The 26,069-nt window shown below is 50.8% G+C and overlaps 1 protein-coding gene and 1 long non-coding RNA gene across 3 annotated transcripts in view; one reads left to right on the forward strand and one right to left on the reverse strand.

Annotated features, from left to right (window-relative positions):
- Positions 1 to 14,460: 14,460 nt before the first annotated feature.
- On the reverse strand, positions 14,461 to 20,008 carry LOC121827425 (uncharacterized). 2 transcript variants are annotated; one of them, XR_006069713.2, is made up of 2 exons: positions 19,873 to 20,008; positions 14,461 to 14,632 (listed from the first exon to the last, which is right to left on the reverse strand). It is a non-coding gene; the product is annotated as an uncharacterized LOC121827425 (long non-coding RNA). The 2 variants fall into 2 exon arrangements; XR_013049404.1 differs by having other exon boundaries at positions 19,846 to 19,978.
- A 60-nt stretch (positions 20,009 to 20,068) lies between these two features.
- Positions 20,069 to 26,069, forward strand: part of Ece1 (endothelin converting enzyme 1) — a 102,104-nt gene continuing 96,103 nt past the window's right edge. The window contains exon 1 of the mRNA XM_006980869.4: positions 20,069 to 20,350. Within this exon, the coding sequence (XP_006980931.1) occupies positions 20,348 to 20,350 (3 nt within the window). The 5' untranslated portion in view covers positions 20,069 to 20,347. The remainder of the gene's footprint in view (positions 20,351 to 26,069) is intronic.

The raw sequence follows: 26,069 nt of genomic DNA on the forward strand, positions 1-26,069 counted from the left end.
GCTTACAAGGCAATTAATTACTTTACTGACTCAACTATCTCCCCAGCCCCAAAGATTTTTTCTCTTTCACCACTATGTGTGTGTGCACATGCATGTGTGCATGCGTGCGAGCATGTCTGTCTGTCTGTCTGTCTGTCTGTCTGTCGTATGTGCGTTTGGGTGGAGAGGCGCCAGAGGAGTGTGTTCTGATGTCCAGTTTCGGTTCTGTCACTTTCCACCGGATATTTAGAAGTTTTTCCATCTCCCCTGAGTCTCCTCAGCTCTCTAATGCCATTGCCACGCTCCTCCCCTCAAGCCATTCCCAGGATCGCACTTCAGATCGCCACCAGAGGGCAGCCACGGTCCACACCAGCCGCCTCCTGCAGCCAGTGTGGGTTTGTGCTGGACTCAGACCTCAGAGGGGAGAACAGTGGAGGCTGGGAAGAAGAGACCAAAAGGTGACCATGGCTCCTCAACTCGGGCATCTCGTTTGCTTGTTAGTTTGTTTTTTGAGACAGGACCTCGTTATGTAGACTGGCCTGGAGCATGCCGTATAGGCCAGGCTTGAACTCACAGAGATCTTCCTGCCTCTGCCTCCTGAGTGCTGGGATTAAAGGCCTGAGCCCCTCTGGGACCTGGATATCTTAAGGAGCCAATTCTGCTCAGACCTGAGGGAAAAAAAATCCTGACTTTGTCCCTCTTCTCATTCATTCAATCAACTTCAGAGTTTTATTTGTTTAAACAGGAGGGCTTGAGACAAGGTTTCATTTAGCCCAGACTGGCCGCAAACCATGTAGTAAAAGATAACGCCAGAGGCTTCTGCCTCCGCCTCAAAGTGACGAGATTAGAGACATGCATCACCACGTCTGGATCCACCTGTAATTTAAAGCAAGCAACACAATGGTCTAGTGTGCTTGTGGTGCCACTGCCGTAACTGAGTTCCAGAACCTTCTTCCTGGAGGCTCTTCGGGCCCCTTAGCCGCTCCCAGGCCTCTACCCGCTCTCCGTTCTCCCTCTTCAGCCCCAGGCCACCCCATCTCTATAGAGACAATTAGACTTTTTTATTACATTTTTATTTACCAGGGGCCCCTCACGTGCCACACAACACGCGTGTGCCAGTCAGAGAAGAGCTTGAGAGAGTCACTTCCCCTTCCACCGTGTGGGTCCCAGGAACCAAACTCAGGTTGGCAAGCTTCGCAGCTTGCTGAGCCATTTTGCTGACCACATCTTATATAAATTCACTCTAGAGCAGTGGTTCTCAGCCTCCCTAATGCTGCGACCCCTTAACACAGGTCTTCATGCTGTCGTGACCCCCGACCATAACATTATTTTCGTTACCACTTCATAACTGTAGTTCTGCTACTGTTATGCACGTAATGTAAATATTTTGGAGACAGAGGTTTGCTAAAGGGGTCACAATCCCCAGGTTGAGAACCACTGCTCTAGAAGCAGGTGCTCATTTGGGGTATTTCACTTCATAGACCGTTTCAAGGGCTGTCCATGTTGCGACTTGGGTCACTACCTCATGTCTTTTCATTGCTGAGGAATATTCCATTTGATGGACAGACCATCTATTAACCAGGATGGACAGCTGGTTCTTTCCATCTGGGGGTGGTTGTAAATAAGACTGTTATGGATGTGTGTGTGTATGCCTTTCAAAGATTACAGACATCATCTACATACCACAAATTGGACATTTTCACCCTCAGTGAACCAATCCCCTGGTTCTTAGCACCATCACAAGGTCACAGAAGGATTACCACTAATTCCAGAGCATCTCTTCATCCTTCCTCTTCCCCAGCCCCTCTGCAGGGCTCCTGGGTTTCTCATCAGTGGTCCTCCGTCATCCATCTCCCCCCTCCCCTCCCCCCTGGCAACTACTAATCTATCATCTGCCTTTTCCAACTTCCCGACCCTGGACATTTCACACAGGTGAGGTCATAAAGTGAGTGTGTGTGATGCTCCTCACAGCCATGTTTTCTTCATGTCTGTCAGCCGAGGGACATTTGCATACAGCACAGTAGCGCTGCTGTGAACATGGAGACATTTTTGCATGGACGTGGGTTTCCCTTTCTTCTGGGTGTGTCCCTGAGGCACAGACAGCTGCTCACACAGAGGCTCCTTGTTTACCTTCCTAGGGAAGGGACATTTTACTGCCAATGTATCAAAACTCTCCGCTCTCCACAGCCTTACTTTGGGTTCTAGCCATTCCAGTGGGTGGGAAATGGAATCCATGGTCCATGCAATAAACTTTTACTGACTTCCTTCTGGGTGCCAAACTCTATTTGAAGGGCTGGAGATTTAGTTGCAGATGGAACTTGGATGCTACCTACCTTTGAGGACAGATCTGCATAGATTTAGACACTAAAGGAGCAAAGGATAACTCACAAGATGGATCCAGGAAGTAGTAAGCAATGTCCTAAACTATGAAGGCTTTGACGGTGTAATAGAAAAGGGCGGGTGTTGTGGAATATTATTTTAACTAGGCAAAGATGTGTTACATTTGTTTATGCTGCAGAATATTACTTTAACCGTGTAAAGGTATGTTACATTTATTTATACTGCATTTGTTTAATGATGTAAGGATGTGTGTTTAATTATCTAAAGGTGAGTTACATTTGTTTTACCTTGCCTGTCTAAGGCACCTGATTGGTCTAATAAAGAGCTGAATGTCCAGGCGGTGGTGGCACACCTTTAATCCCAGCACTCAGGAGGCAGAACCAGGCAGATCTCTGTGAGTTCGAGGCCAGCCTGGTCTACAGAGCGAGATCCAGGACAGGCACCAAAACTACACAGAGAAACCCTGTCTCAAAAAACCAAAAAAAGAGAGCTGGCCAATAACTAGGCAGAGAAAGGATAGACAGGGCTGATCAGGCTGACAGGCAGAGAGGATACATAGAAGGAAAAATCTAGGAGAGAAGAGAAGAGAAGGGAGGAGGAGAGAATGAGGAAAAGAGGGGGACGCAGCTGGGGTCAGCCAGACATGAGAAGCAGTGAAAGTGGGACATACAGAAGGAAGAAAGGTAAGAAGCCCCGAGGCCAAGGTAAATAAAGAGAAACAGGTTAACTTAAGTTAAAAGACCTAGCCAGAAAGGTGCCTAAGCTAGGCCGAGAATTCATAACTAGTAAGTCTCCATGACTTGATTTGGGAGCTGGTCGGTGGACAAAAAGAAAGAGCCTGGTACAGCGGGGCTGCTGTGTGGTATGTGTGTGTAGGAGGCAAAGCCCCTTGGGAAGGTGGCATTCCTGGGACTCAGCAGCTAAGGAAGAACACCTTGCTTCATGCTGGAGGAAGATGTCAGGCAGGCCTGGGCACAGCATGTGCAAAGGCCCTGAGGCCCATGAGTTTGGCAATTCCTAGGAATGGGGAGATAGCTGGTACTCAGGAGCAGAGAGAAGAGATGAGAAGGTGGCAGAGGTGACAGAGGTGAGGATCCCACCAGCCTTTGAAGGCTGCCACAAGGAATTTGACTTCCATTCTGAGCTTGGCATGAAGCCACTCAATTCTGACAGCAGGATGCTTGCATTTTGAAAATCTCCCTCCTCCCACACCTTTGAGAACAACCCATGGGATGCTGATGTCATCGGATGCTGACAAGCACCAGGAACGCTTGCTGGAGGAGGCCGGTGGGAACAGGAATAGGGCAGCCCTTTCAGAAGACAGTGTCAGTTTCTCAAAGCACTCGGGGCACTCATCACACATAGTCCAGCAGCTGAACTCTTCAGTGTTCACCCAGAGGGGCTGGAAAGCTGCATCCGCACAAACACCATGTCTGAGTTATTGGACAGCACAGTCCTCCGGGCCCAACAGCCACCATTTTGAGTTCAGCCATGCCTGCTCACAGCAGATCATCACAGCTAAGCTCGTTGGTGTGGGTGGTCCCTGAATATCCAGTCGCTCCTTCCAACCAATTGCATGACAGTCTGTCCTGATTGCACATGACCTTCAGGTCTCAGGAAGGAGCTAGAATATATAGTTGGGGAAGGCTGGGGGATAAGGGGCTCTGTCTGCACAGCCATGGTGGCACATCATCGTGCTGGGTGCAGACTTTCCAGTGTGGCTGTTTAGGGTCACCCACACTTCTGCCAGTAACCCCTCATCATGCTCTATAAGCAAGCCAAATGGACTCATTGGTCCCCCAGTGGGAGCTCTGGTGGATTCAAGCTTTGGTTTATCATTGAGACCTTCTGAGAAGGGGTAGACACAAGTCCCCGGCAGGGAAAGGATTTTTTTTTTTTTTTTTTTTTGGTTTTTTGAGACAGGATTTCTCTGCGATTCTCTATGAAACAGTCCTGGCTATCCTGGAACTCACGCTGTAGACCAAGCTGGCCTCAAACTCAGAGATCTGCCTGCCTCTGCCACCTGAGTGCTGGGATTTTTTAAAGGCGTGTGCCACCATCGCCTGACTGCGTTATTGTTTCTTGAAACAGGGTTTTATGTAGCCCAGGATGGCTTTGAAGTCCCTATCTAGCCAAGGACCACTTTGGACTTCTGACCTTGCTGCTCTGCCTCTGAGACACTGTGATGTTTCTGCTCTCCCTTTGGGGATGGCTCAGTTTACCTTGCCTTGTTGAGTGAGCACATGGGCTTGCCCTGTGACCTCCCGGCTGCACATGTCTGTCTGTCCTCTCTGAACTGTACACACCACATATCCATCCTCTCCTATTTAGTCTGCTCTGTTTTTGCTGTCCGTAGGAAGGAGCCCAAGGCCTCCCCCATGTTTCACTGGGCTCTTGTTCTACCACTGAGCCACACTCCCAGCCTTTGGGGTGCCAGCCTCTGGGGGCCATTCTCTTATCCAATGTATTCAAACAGACGCACTCCCCAAAGTGATTTTTTTTAATAAAGTAATCTAGTTTTATAATTTGCAATTGAAATTATCTCCGTTCACAGGTTGGGAGTGTGTAGTTTTGGTGGCTGTGGTTACTTTAGCATCATTAAAATTCTTAGGTCAAGTTGGAAGCATCCTCCGGGCCCTTGGACTTCTCCCAGGCCCCAGAGCTGAGCTCAGGACACTGAAGAAGACAGCCATGCTGAGTCCAGCTTCTTGATTTCGTTATCCACCCCAAACAGCTCTAACAGTGGACAAGGTCCCCGGGCATTGACTTGGGATAGGCAGCGCTGGGCCAGGCCATTCTGAAGAAGCAGAATCTGCCTGGGATTCTTGCTAGCTCTAACTAAAGGGAAAGGTCTGCATTCTGAAATCCCAGTGGAAGCCTCTTCCTAGGAACATGCACAGGGTTCCCCAGAGACCCGAACCAGTGTGAGGCTCTGTGGCTTTCAGGGTCAAGTGCAGCTCTCTGGCCTGGTACTCACAGTCCAATGTTGCCCAGGCTCCCTTTCTGGTGGGCTGTCTTCCCCTTGCTTCTCTGTCTTGTACCAACATTCTGGAGGCTCCTGCACTGCCAGGCCTTTGCCCCACTGCTGGGTCCACCCAGGGTATGTTCACTATTGCTACTCTCTCTCTCTCTCTCTCTCTCTCTCTCTCTCTCTCTCTCTCTCTCTCTCTCCAATTTTCAGATCAGGATGTGAGCTCTCAGCTACTGCTCCAGTGCCATGCTTGCCTGCCTGCTGGCATTCTCCCTGCCATGACTGCCATGGACTCACCTTCTGAAACTGGAAGCAAGCGACCAGTTAAATGTTTTCTTTTACAAGCTGCTTTGGTCACAGTCTCTCTCCACAACAATAGAACAGTGACCAAGACAGAAGGGAACCAGCAGGAGCAGGTGAGGGAGCAGTGAGAGTCATGGGAAGGAGGAGACTAGGATCGAATGCATCATATATGGGTATGCGAATGTCATGATAGAACCTGTTACGGATAACTAGTATATATTAATTTTTGGTTGTGAGCCTAGCCTTTGATGGCTGAGCCATCTCTCCAGCCTGATATGTATTAATTTTAAAAGATAACAAGTGATCTTGTCATTCAGAAACAGTCATGATCAACTGATTAGTTATTGAGTGTGGCTGCCTCCATGCATATATATATATATATATACACACTCACACACATACAAGTGTATGTATATATATGTGTACACACACACACACACACACACACACACACACACACACACACACACGAAATGTAATGAACCATTGTAAGCAAACAAGACCATAGAGACTATTAGTATACACATGTACAGATGAGGGTCCACACAGCCTCACATTTTAGCAGATTTCCTTCAACTCCTTTTTTTTCCCTAGAGTCTAGCTTTTTTAGTCTCATTTATCCAAAGCTGACTTTGAACTTCTGATTCTTCTGCCCCTACTGAGTGCTGAGGGTACAAATATATGCTACCACACCCAGTATCTCTTTCCTTTTAAAATTAAAACTGTCAAATGGTTGAAGCCCCTGCGTAGCCCCTTGCAATCCCCACACCCACTCCTCCCCAGAGTTCTCCGGTTCAGTTAGGGACTTCTCTGTAGACCAGGCTGGCCTCGAACTCACAGAGATCCACCTGCCTCTGCCTCCCAAGCACTGGGATTAAAGGCATGCGCCACGGCTGCCCGGCTAGGGACTTCTCACTTACATCATTTCTATGCTAAGCTCCATTCAAGTTTTTGTTTGTTTGCTTTTATGGTTTCTTGATACAGGATTTTTCTGTGTAGCCCTGGCTGTCTTGGAACTCCCTATGTAGAGCAGGCTAGCCTGGATCTCAGAGATCCACCTGCCTCTGCCTCTGAGCGCTGTTCAGGTTTAAATGATGCTGTCCTACTATGTGCACCCTGTCACCTTGCTTTTAAGGGGTGGCATGGTGCTCTAGAGTTGACCCATGTCACCCAAGTCTGTTCATATAGCTGCCACTCACAATTCCATGTGACAAATAGACCGTTTTCACCCGTCCCTCTGATGAGGGGCGTGCAAACCACTCCCAGTGACTGTGCGTCAGGAGCTGAGCTTTCTGCTATGAGTCTCCAGCATATCTGCAGGATGTGCTTCTCTGGGGTGAACACACAGTGTGGATGGCTCAGCTGTAGGGCTCACGAGTGTTTTCCAACTTCAGTAAATACACCACATTGGAATATTTACCATGGCCCTAACGGCTCTGCCAAAACATTCTCAACACAACTGTAATAACAAAACTAGTGCCTATCTACTCTATGAGGGGATATTTGGTATCTATAAGTATGTATGCACACACACTCATACTCACACACACACATATATGCATATTATACTCACACATACACTTACACACACTCTCACACACATATACACGTACACACACCACATACACTCACACAAATATGCACACACACATACATACACGCACACGCACGCACGCACGCACGTTGTTTTGTGAGACAAATTATCTTTGTTTTTTCTCTTGCAGCTGTGATAAGACACCCTGAGAACAACAGCCTGAGGATGAGGGGAGGATTTATTTTAGCTCAAAGTTCAAGGTACAGTTCGTGGTGGGGTCGTCAAGGCAGCAGGAATGTGAAGTGGCTGGTCACATCACACCCACAATCAGGAACCTGGAAGGATGAGCACTTGCTGCTGCTCACTCACTTTCTCCATTTTCACAGTCCAGGATCCCCTGTAAGAGAAGGGTGCTGCCCACAGTTAGGATGGATCCTACCACATTGATGAACATAATCACTATGAGCCTTGCAGACAAGCTCAGAGACCCATTTCCCAGGCAAGTCTAGGTCCTGTCAAACTGACAATGTGTGCCAACCATCAACAGGGTCTCATGTAGCTCAAGCTGGCCTCAGACTCACTGTGTAGTTGAAGCTGACCTTGGATTGCTCCCACCTGTCTCTATCTTGAAAGTGCTAGGCTTGCAAGCATGTGTCTCGAGAGAGTCAGGAAGAACAGGGTTTGGGGCTAGCCTTGGCTACAAAGCAAGACCCTGTCAATGTATTTATAGATATTTTGAAGACCAGTTGCCCTGAGAATTTGAGCCAACTGCTCCTTTCCCTACCTGGTAGGAGGGCCTGGGTTCAAATCCAGTCTGTTTACCTCCTTTTAGAATTATATCTTGGAATATCATCTGCCCTTACATGTTGTGGAATAATTCTCTTGTATGCTGTAAAGATTTGTCACTCAAATTGGTTTAAAAAAATGCTAACTGACCAGTAGCCAGGCAGGAAGTGGATGCAGAGCAACCAAACTAAGAATGCTGGGGGAAAAGAGAACGCTGGGAAGAGGGAGGGCAGAGTCAGGAGTCACCAGCCAGATGCAGAGGAAGCAAGATGAGAATGCCTCACTGAGAAAATGTACCAAGCCACGTGGCTAAACATAGATAAGAACTGTGGGTTAGTTTAAGTGTAAGAGCAAGTTAGTAATAAGCCTGAGCTACTGGCTGAGCATTTGTTTTTTTTTTGCGGGGGGTGGGGGGGTTGTTTCAAGACAGGGTTTCTCTGTGTAGCTGGCCTCAAACTCACAGAGATCCGCCTGGCTCTGCCTCCCGAGTGCTGGGATTAAAGGCGTGTGCCACCACCGCCCGGCTCTGGCTGAGCATTTGTAAGTAATATTAAGCCTCGGAGTCAATCATTTGGGAAGTGGCTGCTGGGTATTGGGAACAGGCAGGTGGGAGAGAAACTTCTGCCTACACTCATGTGCTTACCTGTCTTGCCCTTCTTTGGTCTCTTGGGCCACACTCTAGCTAGCCTATTCCTCTGTCCTCAATGGTTTTGTCACAGTGTCTGCCATGTATTAACTTCTTTTCCAGCCTTGCTTGTCCATGATGCATCCCTGACCCCAGCCCGGCCCACCTCCAATTGAAATCCACTTTCATTATCCTTCTCTCACAATTTGCACACCATCAAGTAACAAAGTAACATTTACAGCATTCACAATAAACTACTATTAGGAAACAAAGATCACCGAAAAATATTTTCTAAAAATGTATTTGTATGTGTGTAGGCCTACTTGTGTGCACCACGTGACTGTAGTGCCCGTGAAGGCCAGCAGAGGGCATTGGATTCCCCATGTCTGGAGTTACAGGCCATTGTGAGCTCCCTGTGTGGGTGCTAGAAACCAAATCCAGGGCCTCTGAAAGAGCAGGAAGTGCTGTTGACCGCTGAGCCAATTCTCTAGCCCTCGGAAAAAAATATTTTATGAAGCATTCTAAGCCAAGGAAGTTATCTCATCTCCATTTCATTTCACCCACCCTAAAGTTTGGCAAGATGGCTCTCTGGGTTGGAGGTTGGCAGCCCCATCTCTGGTCTCCGGAAGTGTATAGTCAGCTGAAATCTGCTCTGAGCACCTTCTTAGGCAAGACAGCAGGGAAAATGTGACGAACTGTCTCTGAACCCACAATCAAAGGACAAAAGGCCTTTTCATTTGGGAAATGCCCTTTGTCCAGGTGCTAAAGCCCAAGAAGGGCTTGTCATACAGGCGATGCAGTGTGGACAGTCCCTAACAGGTTTTATCAATAAGGCTCATGTGGCCCATCTCACTCAGGCTTAGCTTCCTTGTCTTTCCAGAGGGCGCTTTATTGAAACATCTTTTAGTAAGGGCGAGCCTGATATGATCTGGATATGAAATGCTCTCCCAAACACATATGTGGAAGGCTTGGACTCCAGTGCAAGGTTCAGAGGTGAAGCTGTGGGGGAAATGATTGGATCCCAATGGCTCTGGCCCAATCAGCAGATCCGTCTGTCATCTGATGGCACCATCAGAAGGGTGGTAGAAACAAGGAGGTAGGGCCTTGGTGAAGAAAGTGCGCGGCTGAGGATGTGCCCTTAAGTGTCCATCCGTCCCCAGCCCCTCCCTCCCTCTCTGCTTCCTGGCCGCCATGAGTTAAGCAGCTTCCTTCACCACACTGTCCTGCTTTGCCATAGGCCTGAAGGAAAGGGAACCGGAGGACCATGAGTTGAAACGAATCATCCCGTCCCTAAGCCGTTAACCAAAAGTACCTACCACAGAAGCCTTAGAGATGGAATGTCCACCATCAGAGCTTTGGAATAAAGTAAGCATTCTGCCTCTCAGGCCCTAAAATGCAGGCATGAGCCACCACACTTGGCTGTGCACCCTTTCCCACACCATCTGTAGAGCTCACAGAAAGCTGGAGCTTGGCCCTAGACCACACACAAGTGAGGGGCAGGTGTTGGACATGAGGTCTGTCAGTGACCGGCATCTGTCTCCCACGGAGTTGTTTTTACCCCACCCCAACCCATGATGCCATACTCACTGACTACATGTCTTTTCTGGCCTGCCACAACAGGAGCCTGGACCTCAGTGGGTAGTGGAGGTGCCCGGGCACGTGTTGGGCTAGGAGGTGGCCGGGGCACAATGACTTCATGGTGTCTCCACAGACAGCAGCAGCCCAAACAGTGTGAGTCATGCGGTTAGAGCGCCATGGGATCGCAGCACACCTCACAGGTCACAGGGACAGCCGCCAACCCGGAAGTTAGGAGACGTGCAGGCTGGGAGGGGACCAGCCTGCCCACTCTCCTCCTGTACCTGACCAGGACCTTCTCTCAAGGGCCTGTAGCTCCTAGCAACAGAACTGGATGAAAGCCCATGAGGCCATTTCTCAGCTGTGTGACCTACCACCACGCTGAGTGAGGCTGTCCACGCCAGGCTTGGCAAAGGAAGGGGTAGGTGGGGACCAGAATTCACCTCGACACAGCAACGCGTCCTGCTCTTTGCATCCTGCAGGGAAGAGTGGCTTCCCACCTATTGCTAGCTGCGTGTTCTCTAGCCATGAACACAAAGCCCCTGAGGTTGTATACACTTTGGGACCTCTCCACTAGGGATTTGGAGTCAATTGACCAGGGAGGATCAGTCATCAGGCACTTCTCACAGCTCCCTAGATGGTGAAAAGGGACTAGCAGGATCACAAACTGAAAATGTCCAACCTTTCCTCTCCTATCCAAGGAGACGGAGCCCTACCGATTTTATGTAGCTCTCTCCATACTCAAGGCCCACACCTTATGCAGGTGCAGTGGGCACCCACATTCTCCCTCCACCCCCATGGGAACAGGCTGTAGGATGACACATACATCACAGTGGAGGGGAAGAGTCGTAAATGAGAAGCAGGTTCAAATCCCACACTGCCAGACTGGTTGTGTGACATGGGGCAGGTCACTTCACCCCTCTGACCCCCAGGATTTTCTTTTGTTAAATGGGGGTCCTATGAAGTCTAAAACAATAGTCATTGAAGAGAGGAGTTTGATTGACATTTCTGGAGCACTGTGCTGGGCCTGTAAATGGGCTGCAGAATTAGGGTCAGGCTGAGGAAACCACCCGAGGAAGCCTACTGGGCAGGGTAGGGTAGGAGTATATATGAACGGCCGCAGGGAGGCGTGAGTGAGCTGAGATGGGGAAGGCCCCACCTGCCCCCTGACAGATCAAAGTGGCCAGGAAAGCCTCACGGAGGCGGTGATGGCTTGGACTCAAGCAGCTGACAGCTGAGAGAAGGACATTCAAGGGGGGAGGGGACAGCTTTAGCAGGGCGGCTCTGACCTTTCCGGTGCCCTGGACTCAGCAGGCAGAGCAACCTGGTTCTGTTTCAAGGGCGCCTCACCTCAGCCCAAAGGCTGCAACCGTCCGTCCGTCCGTCTGTCCGTCCCTACAGCAGCCCGTGGCCTCCCAGTGCAGTCCCCGCCCAGCCCCGGGAACTGCCAGGTTTTGCTTTGCCTCTGAGGCTGGTTTTCCAGGAAAGCTCTAACCACAGCAGTCCCCAGAGAGTCCAGGGTGAACCTCTCCAGGCCTCCCTGCAGCTCAGCTGCTGCCCCATCTTCAGGGGCCTCGGACTTCCTCCCATGCCAGGGGCTTCGCCCAGGTGCCAGCCGGAGGACTCCTGAGGTTCTCCGGACACAGCCAACCCCATCTTTCTCACTCTTTTTCAACTCCTTCACTCCTCCCGTCCCAGCACCCCAGCAAACACCTTTAGCACCAATTGCCCCTTCTCCAAGTGGCTAAGCCGACTTTACTGTCCTGGCCCTTCCAGCCACCCTGCTTGGCCCCCGTTCCACACTTATTCCTATGTCCCAAAAAATCTGCCTCTATTTCTCAACCACCTCTCATTCACACTGTGAATTAAAAAAAAAAAAAAAAAAGTGCTCATGTAGCCCAGGATGGCCTTGAACTTGCTATGTATCGATGTTGCTATGTGCTTGCTTAGTATACACAAGGCCCTGGGTTGAAACCAAACACTGAATTCTAGTGCTCAGGTGATGGAAGCAGGAGTACCAGAAGTGCAAGGTTGTGGATGTTTGACTGTAATTGGTCCCCACAAGCTCACAGGGAGCGGCACTATTAGGAGGTATGGATTTGTTGGAGTAGGTGTGACCTTGTTGGAAGAAAAATGTCACTGTGGGGGTGGGCTTTAAGGTCTCATAAATGCCCAAGCCCCACCCAGTGCCTCAGTCCACTTCCTGTTGCATCTGATCAAGATGTAGCCAGCACCATCATCCTCCCTGCCATGATGATAATGAACTAAACCTCTGAAATTATAAGCCACCAGCTCAATTAAATGTCTTCCTTTATAGGAGTTGCTGTGGTCATGGGGTCTCTTCACAGCAATAGAAACCCTAGTCAAGACAAAGGTTAACCTGGAATCATGACCCTATCTTGAACACACACACACATGCATGCACACTAAATAAATAAAAATGAAGTTCAAGTTAGGCCTGGTGGCACACACCTTTAGTCCCAGCACTCTGCAGGTAAAGGCAATATCTCTGTGAGTTCCAGACCAGCCTGATCTACAGAGTGAGTTCCAGGCCAGCCAAGGCTACACAGCGAGACCCTGTCCCCAACCCACCAATGAAACTGAGCACCAGTGTAGCAGTGTGTCTCTGGACCTCAGCATTTGGGAGACATGACCAGGAGGATTGCAGTGAGTTCAAGGCTGGCCTGATCTACATCATGAGTCTGTGCCAGCCTGGGTTACATAGTAAGCCTCTGTCTCAAACCACCCCCTCTAAAATAATAAAATAACAATTAAAAATTAAAAGGAAGATCGAATATGGAGTGATGGCACCCTTGTAATCATGATTATATCATGATGTAATCCTAGCACTCAGAGGTCGAAGCAGGAGGGTCTCAAATTCTAGGACAGCTGAAATTAGAGATATCTGTCCAAAACAAAACAGACAAAAAAGAGAAATCAAAAGAAACCTTTCCAGAGGGCTGGAGGTATAGCTCAGTGATAGGGTGCTTGCCTAGCATGTTCAAAGTCCTTGGTTCAATCCCCAGTCCTGAAATAAATACATAAACATTTAAGGACATGGTTGTGGTGGCATACATCTATGATGCTAGCCCTAGGAAAGTAGAGGCATGAGGTTCAGGATTTCAAGGCCAGCCTGGACTACATGAAACAAACAAACAAATATAGACTGAATTAGTTACTGAGACCAAAAGAGGTAACTCCTCTAAGAGCTCCCTAACAGCCAAGGCAAAAAGGGAGATATACACAGGGTTCTAGTAGGCTGTTTCTAGGGCAACTTGGAATAACATCCTTAGTCCCTCAATCAGGTGGAGTTGTACCTGGGAGCTGCTGTTGGCAGGAATCTAGAGCAGGAGAGAAGGTGGCTTTCCACACTGGTGCCCTCCATGATTACCTGGCGCTCATCTCCGCTAATTCTCATCGGTCTCGCCCACTGACTTGATGCACCCTGCCCTGCCTACCTTTCTCAGCTACTTCCTGGTTCTGAGCTGTTTGCAAGGGTAGCAAGGGTCCCATCCATGGGTGCTCCAGAAAACTGAACTCAAGTCCCCCAATGAAATGATGACCCTGCAGCACTCAGCTCCAGCTCAATACAGAGGATGGAGACAATACAGAAGGGGGTTGAGGTGGGCACATGATGGCACATGCCTGCCTCCTATATATCCCCATCCAATCACAAATAAGATATAAAGCAGCTCATATTTTTAAAAAAATAGGAGAATACATTTATCAGATTAAAATAATAGACAAGTTGTTTTATACTAGGTCCCCGCCACACACACACACACACACACATGTGACCTTGGACATGTGGTTTTACCTTTCCTGTCTTGGTTTTTTCATCTGTGAAATGGGGATACCCATGCCTATTGAGCTACTGTAGATGTAAATGGATTCCTATAGAACAGCACCTGACCCAGGGCCTGGTGCATAGTCAGGGAACACACATTTCAGCCGTCAGGGTGATGGGTCTCTTTGCCTATTTTAAAAGACTTTTTGTGTGTGCATGCCAGACAAGGTCTCTCTATAATATATATAGCTTTGGTTCTCTTGGAACTATGTAGACCAGTCTGACCTTGAACCCACAGAGATCCACCTGCTTCTGCCTCCCAAGTGCTGGGATTAAAGGAGCATGCTACCACATCTCACTCCAACATTTTTTTTTTTTTTTTTTGTGTGGTTTTTTTTTTTTTTTTTGGTTTTTCGAGACAGGGTTTCTCTGTGTAGCTTTGCGCCTTTCCTGGAACTCACTTGGTAGCCCAGGCTGGCCTCGAACTCACAGAGATCCGCCTGGCTCTGCCTCCCGAGTGCTGGGATTAAAGGCGTGCGCCACCACATCTCACTCCAACATTTTTAAATCACGGTTTTATTCTGTGTGTGCACACGCACATGCCATGTGAGTGTGAGGTAGTCAGAGAACAATGGTGGAAGTCAATTCTCTCCTTCCAAACCATGGACTCTGGGGTTCCAGCTCAATCAGTCAGCATTTTACAGCAAGCGCCTTTACCTTTAACTCAGCCACCTGAAAAACAATATAAATATTTATTCAACTTTTTGGGTCTATGAAATCAAATCTCACACATCACCCCAATTAAGTTTCCAGAATTCCCTGCCTGCTTACCCCACCCGCCTTGCTCTCTTTTGTCCGTTTCTGTGGTCTAGGCTGGCCTCAAAAACCTCCCTAGTCCTGGGATTCCAGGCCCAGCCTCCACCTCCTGCTACTTTCTCGGTCTCCTCCTTCCTCCCTCCAGTCCTGCACTCTCTCAACACCTCACAGCCCCGGAATCCACATCCTGTTTCCCCTCCGGTCAGGGCGTAGCCCTCCCCCTCGGTCCCCTCCTCTCGGTCTCTCCCTGCAGCCTCCACCCTCTCCCTGCAGCTCATCTCTCTCCCTCCCCTCTACCCTCCCCACCGGGAAAAGCCCAGGGCAGCTGCCCAGTTAGTTGTCAGGGAAGAAGGGACGGCTATTGTGGTCTTCTTCTCACAGGCCTGGTGAACTCTGATACCCCACTGCAGCTGGAGGCTGGGGCCCAGGAGAGGTCCCCAGAGGTTCTGTCTGCAGAGGGTCCTTACGAGGACCACACTGTGGATATCTCTAGACGGTCCAAACTGTCCTTGAATTTGGAGCAGGAGATGGCCTTGAACTTCTTTTTTTTTTTCTAAATTTAAGTTGTTGTTGTTGTTGTTTTTTTAATTACTGTATGTTTATAGGTGTTTTGCCTTTATGTGTGTCTGTATACAACATGCAGGCCAGAAAGAGGCAACAGAACCTCCTGAGTTACAGATGTTGGGAGCCATCACCAGAGTGCTGGGAATAGAACCTGGGTCCTCTGGAAGAGCAGCCAGTGTTCTTCGCGGCTGAGCCATCTCTCCAGGCCCGACCTTGAACTTCTGATCCTCTTGCCCCCATTTCCCCAGTGCTGGACTCCAGGCATGAGCTGGTGTGGGGGCATACTGGCTGTCCTCTTTTACATTCTCTCACCAGCAACATGGAAACAGGCTGAACCATGGCCTCTTCACTTCAGAACTGTCGATTGTCAGGCCAATATCACAAAGCATCAGCCACCTGGTATGTGTCTAGCACATGGCAAATGCCAGGCATTCCTGGATTCTCAGAAAGCCTTCTGGAGATGACCTCTAGATCCCTGGGTAAGGGCTAGAGGTGCCAGAGGCTCTTCTCATTGACATCCCCCACCCCCACCCCCGACACACCCAATTTCCATCAGGCCTGAAGTGGCCTTCCCCAGAGCAGCAGGGTGGTACAGACAGGCCTTGGTCATGGCATGAGAAGGTCTCTACTCTGCTCTTGGCTTTGGTGCCGGCCCAACCAGCAGCTTTGTCAGGCTGCAGGTCCTGTCCACCCATGAGCCCCTTTAGACAGAGAAGGTGTGGTCTATCCTTTGCCTTTTTATGTATTTATGTGTATACTGCGGCAGGGTTAGGGGTATGGGTACGTGTGCACATGGAGGTCAGAGGATGAGGTAGTAGAATATTATTCTAAGGTGTGTTACTTTTGTTTATTTTGCATTTGTTTAACTCTGTGAAGCTGTGTTACTGTGCCTGTCTGAAACACATGATGGTCTAATAAAGAGCTGAATGTCCAATAGCGAAGCAGGAGAGAGAAATAGGCAGGGCTGGCAGACAGAGAGAATGTATAGAAGGAGAAATCTGGGAGAAGACAGGAGAATGAGGCAGCCAGAGAAGGAGGAGGACTCCAGGCGCCAGCCACCCAGCTACACAGCCAGCCACGGAGTAAGAGTAAGATTTACAGAAGTAAGAGAATGTGAAAAAGCCCAGAGGTGAAAGGTAGACTGGATAAGTTAAGTTAAGGAAAGCTGGCAAGAAACAAGCCAAATTAAGACCGGGCATTTATAATTAAGTATAAGCCTCTGTGTGTGACTTATTTGGAAGCTGGGTGGTGGTGGGGGGGGGCTAGAAGATACACAATCAAACAACAGGATGGTTTGTGAATATTTTCTCCTTCCACACGACTTCCTGGGGATAAACTCATTAGGCTTGGTGACAAGCACCTTTACCCACTGGGCTGTCTCGCCAGCCCCTCCCCCACACCATCCTCACAGAGCTGGGACCACATCTTGCTATTGCTGACCCAGTGATAGAGCATTCCAGGATGTCTATGGTATGTGTGAACCAAACGTGGTCACGAGACTTGAGCTTTTTTTTTTTTGGTTTTGGTTTTAAAATAAGGTCTCCTGAGCAGGTCGATCTCTGTGGGTTCAAGGCCAGCCTGGTTAACAGAGTGAGTTCCAGGACAGCCAGAGCTACACAGAGAAACCCTGTCTCGAAAAACAAAACAAAATAAAACAACAGAAAGAAAGAAAGAAAGAAAGAAAGAAAGAAAGAAAGAAAGAAAGAAAGAAAGAAAGAAAAAGAAAAGAAGAGAAAAGATAAAGGTCTCCTGTAGCTCGGGCCGGCCTGGACTCACACAGCTCAAGCTGCCTTGCATACCTGCTCTTCCTGCCTCGACCTCCTCTGTGCTGGGACTGCAGGCCTGTGCGGCCACACCCTCTGTAGTTCATTGCTGGACTGTACTGGAGAACAAAGGGCACATAGATGCTATGGAAATTGTTAAAGGACTCTTTATTAACTGAACACATTCACCCTGTGTCCCCAAGCCCTGGCACCACAAAGCAGACTGGAGGCTTCAGTGCCACCTGTCAATCATTCCCTCTTTAAGGCAGATGTGATCCTGACTGACAACACATTCATTTTCCTCCTCCTCCTCCTCCTCCTCCTCCTCCTCCTCCTCCTCCTCCTTCTCCTCCTTCTCCTTCTTCTTCTTTTCCCCAGGGTATTATTACTTTGTTGTTCTGGCTGGCCTGGATCTCACTCTGTAGACCAGGCTGGCCTCACACTCACAGATCCGCCTGGCCTGCCTCTGCCCTGCCCCTGCCTCCCCTGCCGCTGAGAAGAAAGGCTGTACTGTACTACAATCAGCCTCTGAACTTTTTTGTAAGCAAGGCAAGTGGGCTTCAGGTTTTACATGTAGTGGTCCACAAAGTATCCACATTGTACGCAAATTCCCAGAGCTTTCTCATCGGTAGAACAAGACACGTGGGAATGGCAAACCCCATTTTACAGAGGAGAAAACTGAGGCTCAGAGAGGAGAGAGAACCACCCACAGCCATGTACTGACAAGCGCAGAGCTGGGGTAACTGGGTAGGCTTTCACGTCTTTCTGGATTTATGATATCTCTCCAGGTGATACACTGAGACTCCCGGGAGGTCGCCTGAGGAGGAGCCAAAAAGCTTAACCCAGGCTGAAGCCATAGCAACAGCTGGTCGAGTGCTTGTCTAGCATGCATGCACCACCACATAGGCAGAGCAGGGCATGGTGGTGAGCACCTGTAATCGCTTGCACTCGGGAGGATCAGGAGTCCCAGGATACTTCCACTTCATGCTATACAAGGAGTTTGAGGCCAGCCTGGGCTGCAAGAAACCTGTCTTGTAGAAAACCAAAAAGGGGAGGAAATAGGTCGAGGCTGATGGTATGTATATGTTCTCTTAGGCCTGTCATCATGGAAGCCCACACACATGCAGCCCAGCCTGCACTCTTCCCTATTCATCCTACCTGCTGCTGTCAGTGGACATACCCTGTGACCCCCTCTCCGCACCTGGACCTCCAGAGCGAACATCCAGAGTGCTGCCATGTGGAAGGGGCTATGGAGCACTGTGTCTACCCCTCCAAGCTCCCGCAGACACACAGTCCAGGAGCAGACAATCCTCCTCCTTGCCTCCTTGTGGATGATAGGTGAGACTTCCCAGATCTTCCTCCCCTACTTCACCAGCTCTTAACTATCCTTCAGAAACCCACCTCAATTCTTCCAGGATGTCTTTGTCTCTCAATATATATATCACGTTCCTTATACATTGTTTCTTTTCTTGACACCATACAAATAGAGGTAACGACAAAAGTCACATAAGTGATGCACAGTGGGCACACCTGTAACCTCAAGCACTCTAGAGGCAGAGGCAGGATTGGGATTTTGGGGCCAGCCTGGGCTAGGTACTGTGAGTCTCATCTCTGCTTGGTTGTTTGCTTGTTTGTTGGTTGTTTTTGTTTTGTTTTTGAGACAGGGTTTCTCTATGTAGCCCTGCCTGTCCTGGAACTTGCTCTGTAGAGCAGGCTGGCCTTAACTCAGAGATCCATCTGCCTCTGCCTTCCAAGTGCTGGAATTAAAGGCGAGTATCACATGGCACAGCAGTTTGTTTGTCTTTTTTTTTTTTTTTTTTTTTTTTTGGTTTTTCGAGACAGGGTTTCTCTGTGTAGCTTTGCACCTTTTCCTGGAACTCACTTGGTAGTCCAGGCTGGCCTCGAACTCACAGAGATCCACCTGGTTCTGCCTCCCGAGTGCTGGGATTAAAGGCGTGCGCCACCACCGCCCGGCGGTCTTTTTTAATTACTTGTATGTGTTTGTTGTCTGTGTGTGGTTATGTGAACGTGTGAATGCAGGTGTCTGAAGATGCCAGAATAGATCCCTTACAGCTGGAGTTACAGGCAGTTGTGAGCCATGTGATAGTGGTGCTGGGAACCCAACCCCTGCTCTATCCTCTTCCCCACGCCCATCTATGCAAGAGCAGTACATGCTCTTAACCACTGAGCCATCTTTACAGTCCTGAGACTTGTCTTTAAAAAAAAAGTCACAAAACAAAGTCACACAAACAAAACACACATTCACCACACAGGATACACTGACCTCTCTGTCTCACAAACCGAATCATCTGCAAAGTTGTGGCAAATCCCTGCCATGTTCCTCAACTGTGTATGTACGCATACACGTGCACCAAACGGGATTCACTGCCTACTCTTTCACAACAGAGGCACAAAGCCTCTTTCTACCACACCCACATGCATGCGCAACAGGTCACAAATGCCCAGCTCACACAGCACACAGTTTCCTGTTCTTTCCTCCTCCGCACCTGCGCAGCAGGCATGAGGAGAAAGTTTCTCTACTGCAAGTGCCCACGCCTACCGGACCTTCGTTCGACTTCTCTTTCCTTCGCCCCTCTCTCGATTGCGCGCGCACGTGTACACACACACACACACACACACACACACACACACACACACACACACACGAGTAACAATCCCCAAATATAGTCCTCTGTCTTTCCACATAAACACACAGGCATGCAAGAATCCATCCCTTCCCCCTTTTCCCGTCTCCTCCTCTCCTCCCTCCCTCCCTCCCTCCCTTCTTGCACACACACACACTTGCAGCTGCAGCGAACAGGGTCATACTTCAGTGCAGGCGCCAGGCAGGAGACAAAGGTCGCCAAGACTCCCAGAGCCCCAACTGGGCATAGGTGGACCTGTCGCCGGCTCCATCTGTCCCTAGAAGCGGGTCCTGGGGAGGTCTAGTCTCGGCATCCGAAGCTACAGGATTGGGCGCGCGCTCCTGGACCCGCCGGCAACCCAGACAGCCAGGGTCTCCTGTTCTCCAGCATGCCACGGGTTAAGAAGCCTAAGGGGGCGGGGGAGTCCGGCCTACGCGCCTGATTGGCTGTTGCTCCCCGGGCCCGCAGCCCCCGCGCCTCGGTATTGGTTCGCGGAGGGCCCCGCCCCCTGGCCTAGGCGCCCGAGCAGCGCGCGCCGCCCCGGCAGCTAGCCGCGCCGTGCGAGCTGAGAGCGCATCGCATCGCCCAGCAGCCGAAGCCGAAGCCGGAGCCCCAGCGGGAGGCGCAGCCAGAGCCGGGTCGTTCGGAGCCCGCGAGCAATGGTGAGTACGCCCGCAGCCCGCCGGGACTCCGTGCAGCCCCGACGGTCCCAGCAGTAGCGCGGCGGTGGCATCCTGGCCGGCTCGCGGGGGGCTGGGCGTCCCCTGCAGCTGCGGCCCGCGACCCGCTGTACTCAGGCGTGGAGCCGGGGGTCGTTCGGGCCGCGAGTACCTTGGTTCTGGGCTGCTAGTTCTGGCCTTGCGTGGAAGACTTAGGGTGGCGCGTTGGGTTTGGGGGGGGGGTGACAGTTGGTGAGATAGGTTTGGGATATGTGTAGGTCTCTGAGCTTGGTTTGGCGTGGAGACCTTGGGCAGCCAGGCCGGGTCGATTCAGAGATGTCAGGGTTCAGCTGGCCTTGAGCTCAAGTGCATAGTTCAAGTGGGTTTGGGGTTCGAGAACGCTCTGTACATCTTGGGAGACTGAATACTTTTCTCCTGCTGCTTGCTGATCCTACTGTGGCTCATGGGGTGGGGTGGCACAGAGAGGAGGGGACGGTCTGAGGTTCTGCGAGTTATCTGGTGTTCCCAGCATCTCCTCAGAGGAGGGGCCAAGTGCTGACTCCTTTGGGCAAAAGCACCAGAGTAAAGGGGATCCTTGAGGGAGGGGATTTCGTTGGGGGCTTAAGCCTCAGGAGTGACATCCATCTAATCCAGTTGCTTTTGAGAGCTTCTGGGAGGTGAGTTGTCTCTGGCCCAGAGCCAAGGCTTCAGGTTGCCTTTCCAGGGCCTGTTATTGCCTCCATCACATGCCAGGTGTGCTTCTCTCCCTGTGGACCTCTGATTGCCTCCTCTAGAGCTGGCTCTTTGGCCTGTGCACAGGATCCAAGGCACCCTGTCTGGCCTGAGATCTGTCTGGGCTCTCTGTGGTTGGTCTCAGAGACTTGCCTACCTCTATGATGTCACTTCCAAGCTTGAGGGGTTCAGTGAGAAATGGAGGGGTACATAGAGCTGAAAAGGCTGCCGTGACAGCTCTAGGACCAGCAACCCAGCCCCTGTACCCCAGCTCCTGCCCCCTGCCCTTTCTCCCTCCACTGATAGGAACATACGTTCCCCTTAGATACCCCTTTCCTCTGTCCTCTGACTCTCCTCTCTTAAGCACTGGCATCTTTCCCACGAGACATCACTTGTCCCTGTAGAGACTGATGACTTAATTTTGCCCCCAAGGTGGCCAGAGATCATCTTGGACCCGACTTACCTCCCCCATTAAGAATCTCCCAGGAATGTGCTGCTTGGATAGTTTCATGGCTGGGGAATGCATCACCTGTGGACCAGCTCTTGATTTAAAGTCTGAGGATGTGAGAGAGCTATAAAAGAGGGAAAGACTTTGAGGTTACACATCCTCTCTCTGTACCTCCCCCGGCCTGAGCTGCTCACAAAGAGAACGCCTTTTCCTCCATACAAAGCACCAGAAAGTCTGGTGTGGTGGTGCATGCCGCTGGTCCCAGTGTTTGGGAGACTGAGACAGGAAGATTGTAAGTTCAAGGGCAGCCTGGGCTCAAACCAACTAACCATCCACTCCGCCTTGGTAACATTTTTTTTTTCAATTTAGTTTTATTTGTATGAATGCTTGACTTGCGTGTATATAAGAATAACACATGCGTGCCCGGTACATACTGAGGCCAGAAGAGAGTGTCGGAGCTCCTGGAACTGGAGTAACAGTTATGAGCCACCGTGTAGGTGCATGGAATGACCCCCAGGGTCCTCTGCAGGAGTAACAACTGCTCTCAGCTGGCTGGGCCATCTCCAACTAACACCGGAAAAGCCTCCCAGCCCATCGGAAAGACTGTAGACTTTGTCCCCAAACAGATTGGGGTTTTAATCCCAGCTCCTTCACGTCCCTGCAGGGACTTTGGTCGGGCTGTATTAGAAGCCCATGGTGCACTCTCATCAATGAGATGGGTGATGGTTCCTGTCTCCTGGGATGGTGTGGGGATCAGGCTGAGATAAACCCAAGTGAGTGTTTGGAATACCGTTTACTTTCTTTTACAACCTTGAGCTCAAATTAGGAAGTTCTGCTAACCATCCAACCTATTTTCTCGTCTGGAAGAGCCATTCATATTTATCATGTTTAGGAGAAGATGACAGTGATAAAGAGAATGTCCTGTTTCTTGTTTAACAGAGACTTACGGGATGCTTGCTCTGTGCTAGACCTTGTACAAGGGAAGAAAAAGTGACATAAACCATGTGTTGACGGGGCTTCTACCCATCCCTAAACATCCTCAGGCCAGGTGTCATGTCCTTCAGGGAGGTGGCTATGTCATGCCCAGCAAGTGTTACATTCTGGCTGAGAGATGGAGAGTCATTAAGCCGATCTAATCGGAATAGGAAAGCATGTTCCAGTTAGGGGGAACCTGTGTGATACTGGACCAGAGGTGTGAGGACACAGGATACTCAGGACAGAGCCAGAATAGGGCTGTTTGCCACTCAGGTATGTGGGAGCAGGTGAGAGGGGACGAGGCAGGCTTTGGAAATAGCAGAGACAGAGAGCAGAGGCCTTGATTGCTGGGGGGGGGGGGCTGTAGTCCGCTGACGCACAGTGTTGATGTACCATGAGTGGGTGGGGTGAGGACCGACGCCAGGCCTTCTTGGGTTCCCCTAAAGCTTCCTTTGCCATCATTCCCAGGAGGGGCTGAGATTCAGGGCTACTTCACTCTGAGTCTTAAATCCAGCATCCCACCCCTCCAGCAGGGCCCAGTTTTCCTCTGCCTCCCGGGTTCCGAATGGGGTTCCTTTGCCCTATACAGGCCGTTTCCTGTTGTTGGCGCTGGATCTCCCTGGTACTCCCAGCTCTCCACTCAGGTCCCTAACCTCTTGGCAGAGAATCAGCACGGTTCTTAATGGCCTCCTGTCGGAAGCGCGCCCCCCACCCTCAGCCCAAGCTGTGGGATGAGGACTCCCAAGAGGCTTTTTATATCTTCCTACCTCCAGATGTCCTCACACCACCCTGCGGCAGGCGCAGATATAGGAAGGAGGTGGTCCAGGGGCACAGCTAAGCAGTATGGAGACGGCACGAGCCTGCTGGGTACTATGAGGACTAACGAGGCAGAGGGGTTGAAGGCAAGGACTCCCACACTGCTCTGGTGGTGTCCTGTGAACCAATCCTTCACATTCCACACTGGGGGAGGGCGACGGCGTTGGGACCACTGTTGAATGGAGGGAGATCTTCACTGGACAGAGGTTGAGTGGCAGACAAGATCCAGAGCCCAAATTTGAACCCCGATGTCCCATCAGTTTGCTGTGTGACCTCAGGTCAGGCATCCTCCCTCTCTCTGCTTCCTTCCCTCCCATGAGGGGCAGATGTACTCTGCTTTTGAGGATGTCATTGTGAGGGTACCGACATGGGAACATGCGGAAATTATTAAAAACACAAGGGACAGTGTTCTTATCTGAAGATAGGAGGTGAGGAGTTCGGATTGTATGGTGCTGGCCACCTTGCCCCGGGCAGCGGGCCTGTCCTAGAAACTGGGTTACACTGGATTATTCATGTCCCTACACTTGTTCTTGGCCAAGTAGCCGAGCAGTGATGGTTACTCATGTTTCGTTGAATTGCCCCAGTTTTTGGTAAAGAAAGCTGCTGTTGCCTTCTGGGAAGGAATGACTGCAGTTTCTAAGATAGAATTACAGAGACTTCCATCCTATCGGAGTGGGGGGCTTGGAGAGCAGGCGGTGGCTACAAGGAGGGGGACCATCAGCTAATTGTTTTTGCATATCTGCTCTGTCACGTCCACTTGCAGTGACTGTGTGCACCTGGCCATCATCAGTTCACGCACCCACCAAGTCGGCCTGGGACAGCACAAGGCCCTGGGCTGTGGTCAGTGTGGCTGAGATTGACATGTCTCTGCCACAGTCTGATAGGCAAGCCTATGGGCAGGAAATGACAAGCGCAGTTCCTGTTGCTATGGAGACGTGGGGGGATGGGGATGGGGAACCTGGCCTGGGGATCTGAAGAGGCTCCTTGAGACCATGACATTCTTCAGTCTTCAAGCTACGGCCTGAAGAATGAGTGAGTGGAGCCCCGGCTTCCTGATGCAAGCCTGTAACCCTGACCTTGAAGAAACGGAGGCAAGAAGGTTGCCCAAAGTTTGAGACCAGCTGAGGGATGCATAGCGAAACTCAAAACTCAGTCTCCACCAGCACAGAAGTGAGAGTGGGACCAGGAGGGGCTTCAGACCATGGGGAGCTGTGCATGCAAGGTGAGGCAGCTGGCCTCTGGGAAGGCACTTGCTCATGAGGGGTGCCAAGGATGATGTCTGGCAGCTGCCAGAGCAGGTGCACCTGGGGAGGGTCATGTGAGGGGTTTGGGTCTTGATTCTAAGGACAGTCGGGAGCCACTCGGGAGTTTAGAGTGACGGCTCCTGCCCACCCCACTGCCCCCAGGCCCTTACATGTTTTAATCTTCTCTTCAAACCCAGGGACAAGGCTTCTTAGGTCTGGGCTTGTGAAAGCCGATGTCCGGAGTTCACTTTGGGAGCTGAGGGCTTGAACTAGGTAGCAAGAGCCTTTGACCCCTGGCTGCCACTTCATTTAGCCTTCCTGAGAAAGCCCCTGGGGGTGGGAGCAGGACCACTGGGCAACAGGCAGAGGTACTGGGGGCTGCTGGGACTGGACGCTGGCCAGGCTGAAAGGCTGGTGGCCTGGTTCCCTTGACAGGATTGATTGCCTTTGCTCACTATTCTCGGGCCCCACTGCTGTAGAGTGGCTGAGCTAGGTCTGGAACCCAATCCAGACCTCCCATCACCCTGGCTTCTGTGGCAGTCACTCTCTGCCTGGCACTACCCAGGCCCCCTGACTCGAGGTGTCCTGGGATTTCGGACCACGTGCTCCTGTGTGTAGGTGGCCCAGCCTCTGGCCCAGAAGAGGCTTCTCCAAGCCCACCTCCTAGCCTGCTCCTTTGCCTTCTTGGCTGGGATGCAAAGGCGGGTGTAGGCGGCAGCCAGGAGGACTCGGGTTACAGTGTAAACACATCATGTCAATATTTACTTCTGCCTGGAGCCAGAGCCTCCCCCTCCCATCTGCTGCCCCTGCAGGTGCTCCAGGAGAACCAAGGCCAAGTGCAGAGACCCCAATAAGATACTCGTCCTTCCTAGGCCTCAGTTTCCCCATCTGCAAAATGACATGGCTGGAACAGTCCACGACAATTTTTAGGCACCTCCTGTAGAGCAGTAAGCATAGCGAGCCTAGCTTTGTGTGGGCCTGGTTTGTACCTAGCCTTACCATTTCCCTGTTGGGATGGGGGCATGTTCATATGACCCTTGAGCTCTGGCCTTGTGCCCTGAGGAGGGGGTCCCACAGCCCCTGTTTTGGATAGTCATCGAGGAGAGCATGCTCAGCAGAGCTGGCACAGGAAGAGACAGGAGAAATGGCCGTGGAAGCCCTTGTTATTCCAAAGAAATGTTTTATGATTCTCTGAATCCAGACGCTGGCTTGCGTCACTTGGGAACTGCCGCCAAGGGTGGGGACTGTAACCTCAAGGCCTCCCGGTACTCTGAGGTCAGGAGCTGGGCTGGGGGAGCCCTGGGCTTGACTAGGACCCCCCCCCCCCCCAGTCAGACGGTGGAGCTCCTGATGAATGGGCTGAGGTCCAGGACTGGAACGACCACAATGATGTGTGGTGGGAAGAGGGGTGCAGAAGGTTGAGGCAGCTCATGGAGAGGGAGGAAGGACGCATTTCCTAAGCAGTTATTTTGCAGAAGTGAGTCTATTGAGCATGTGAGTAGTCCAG

This window comes from Peromyscus maniculatus, chromosome 2 (assembly GCF_049852395.1).
Source record: "Peromyscus maniculatus bairdii isolate BWxNUB_F1_BW_parent chromosome 2, HU_Pman_BW_mat_3.1, whole genome shotgun sequence".
NCBI lineage: Eukaryota > Metazoa > Chordata > Mammalia > Rodentia > Cricetidae > Peromyscus > Peromyscus maniculatus.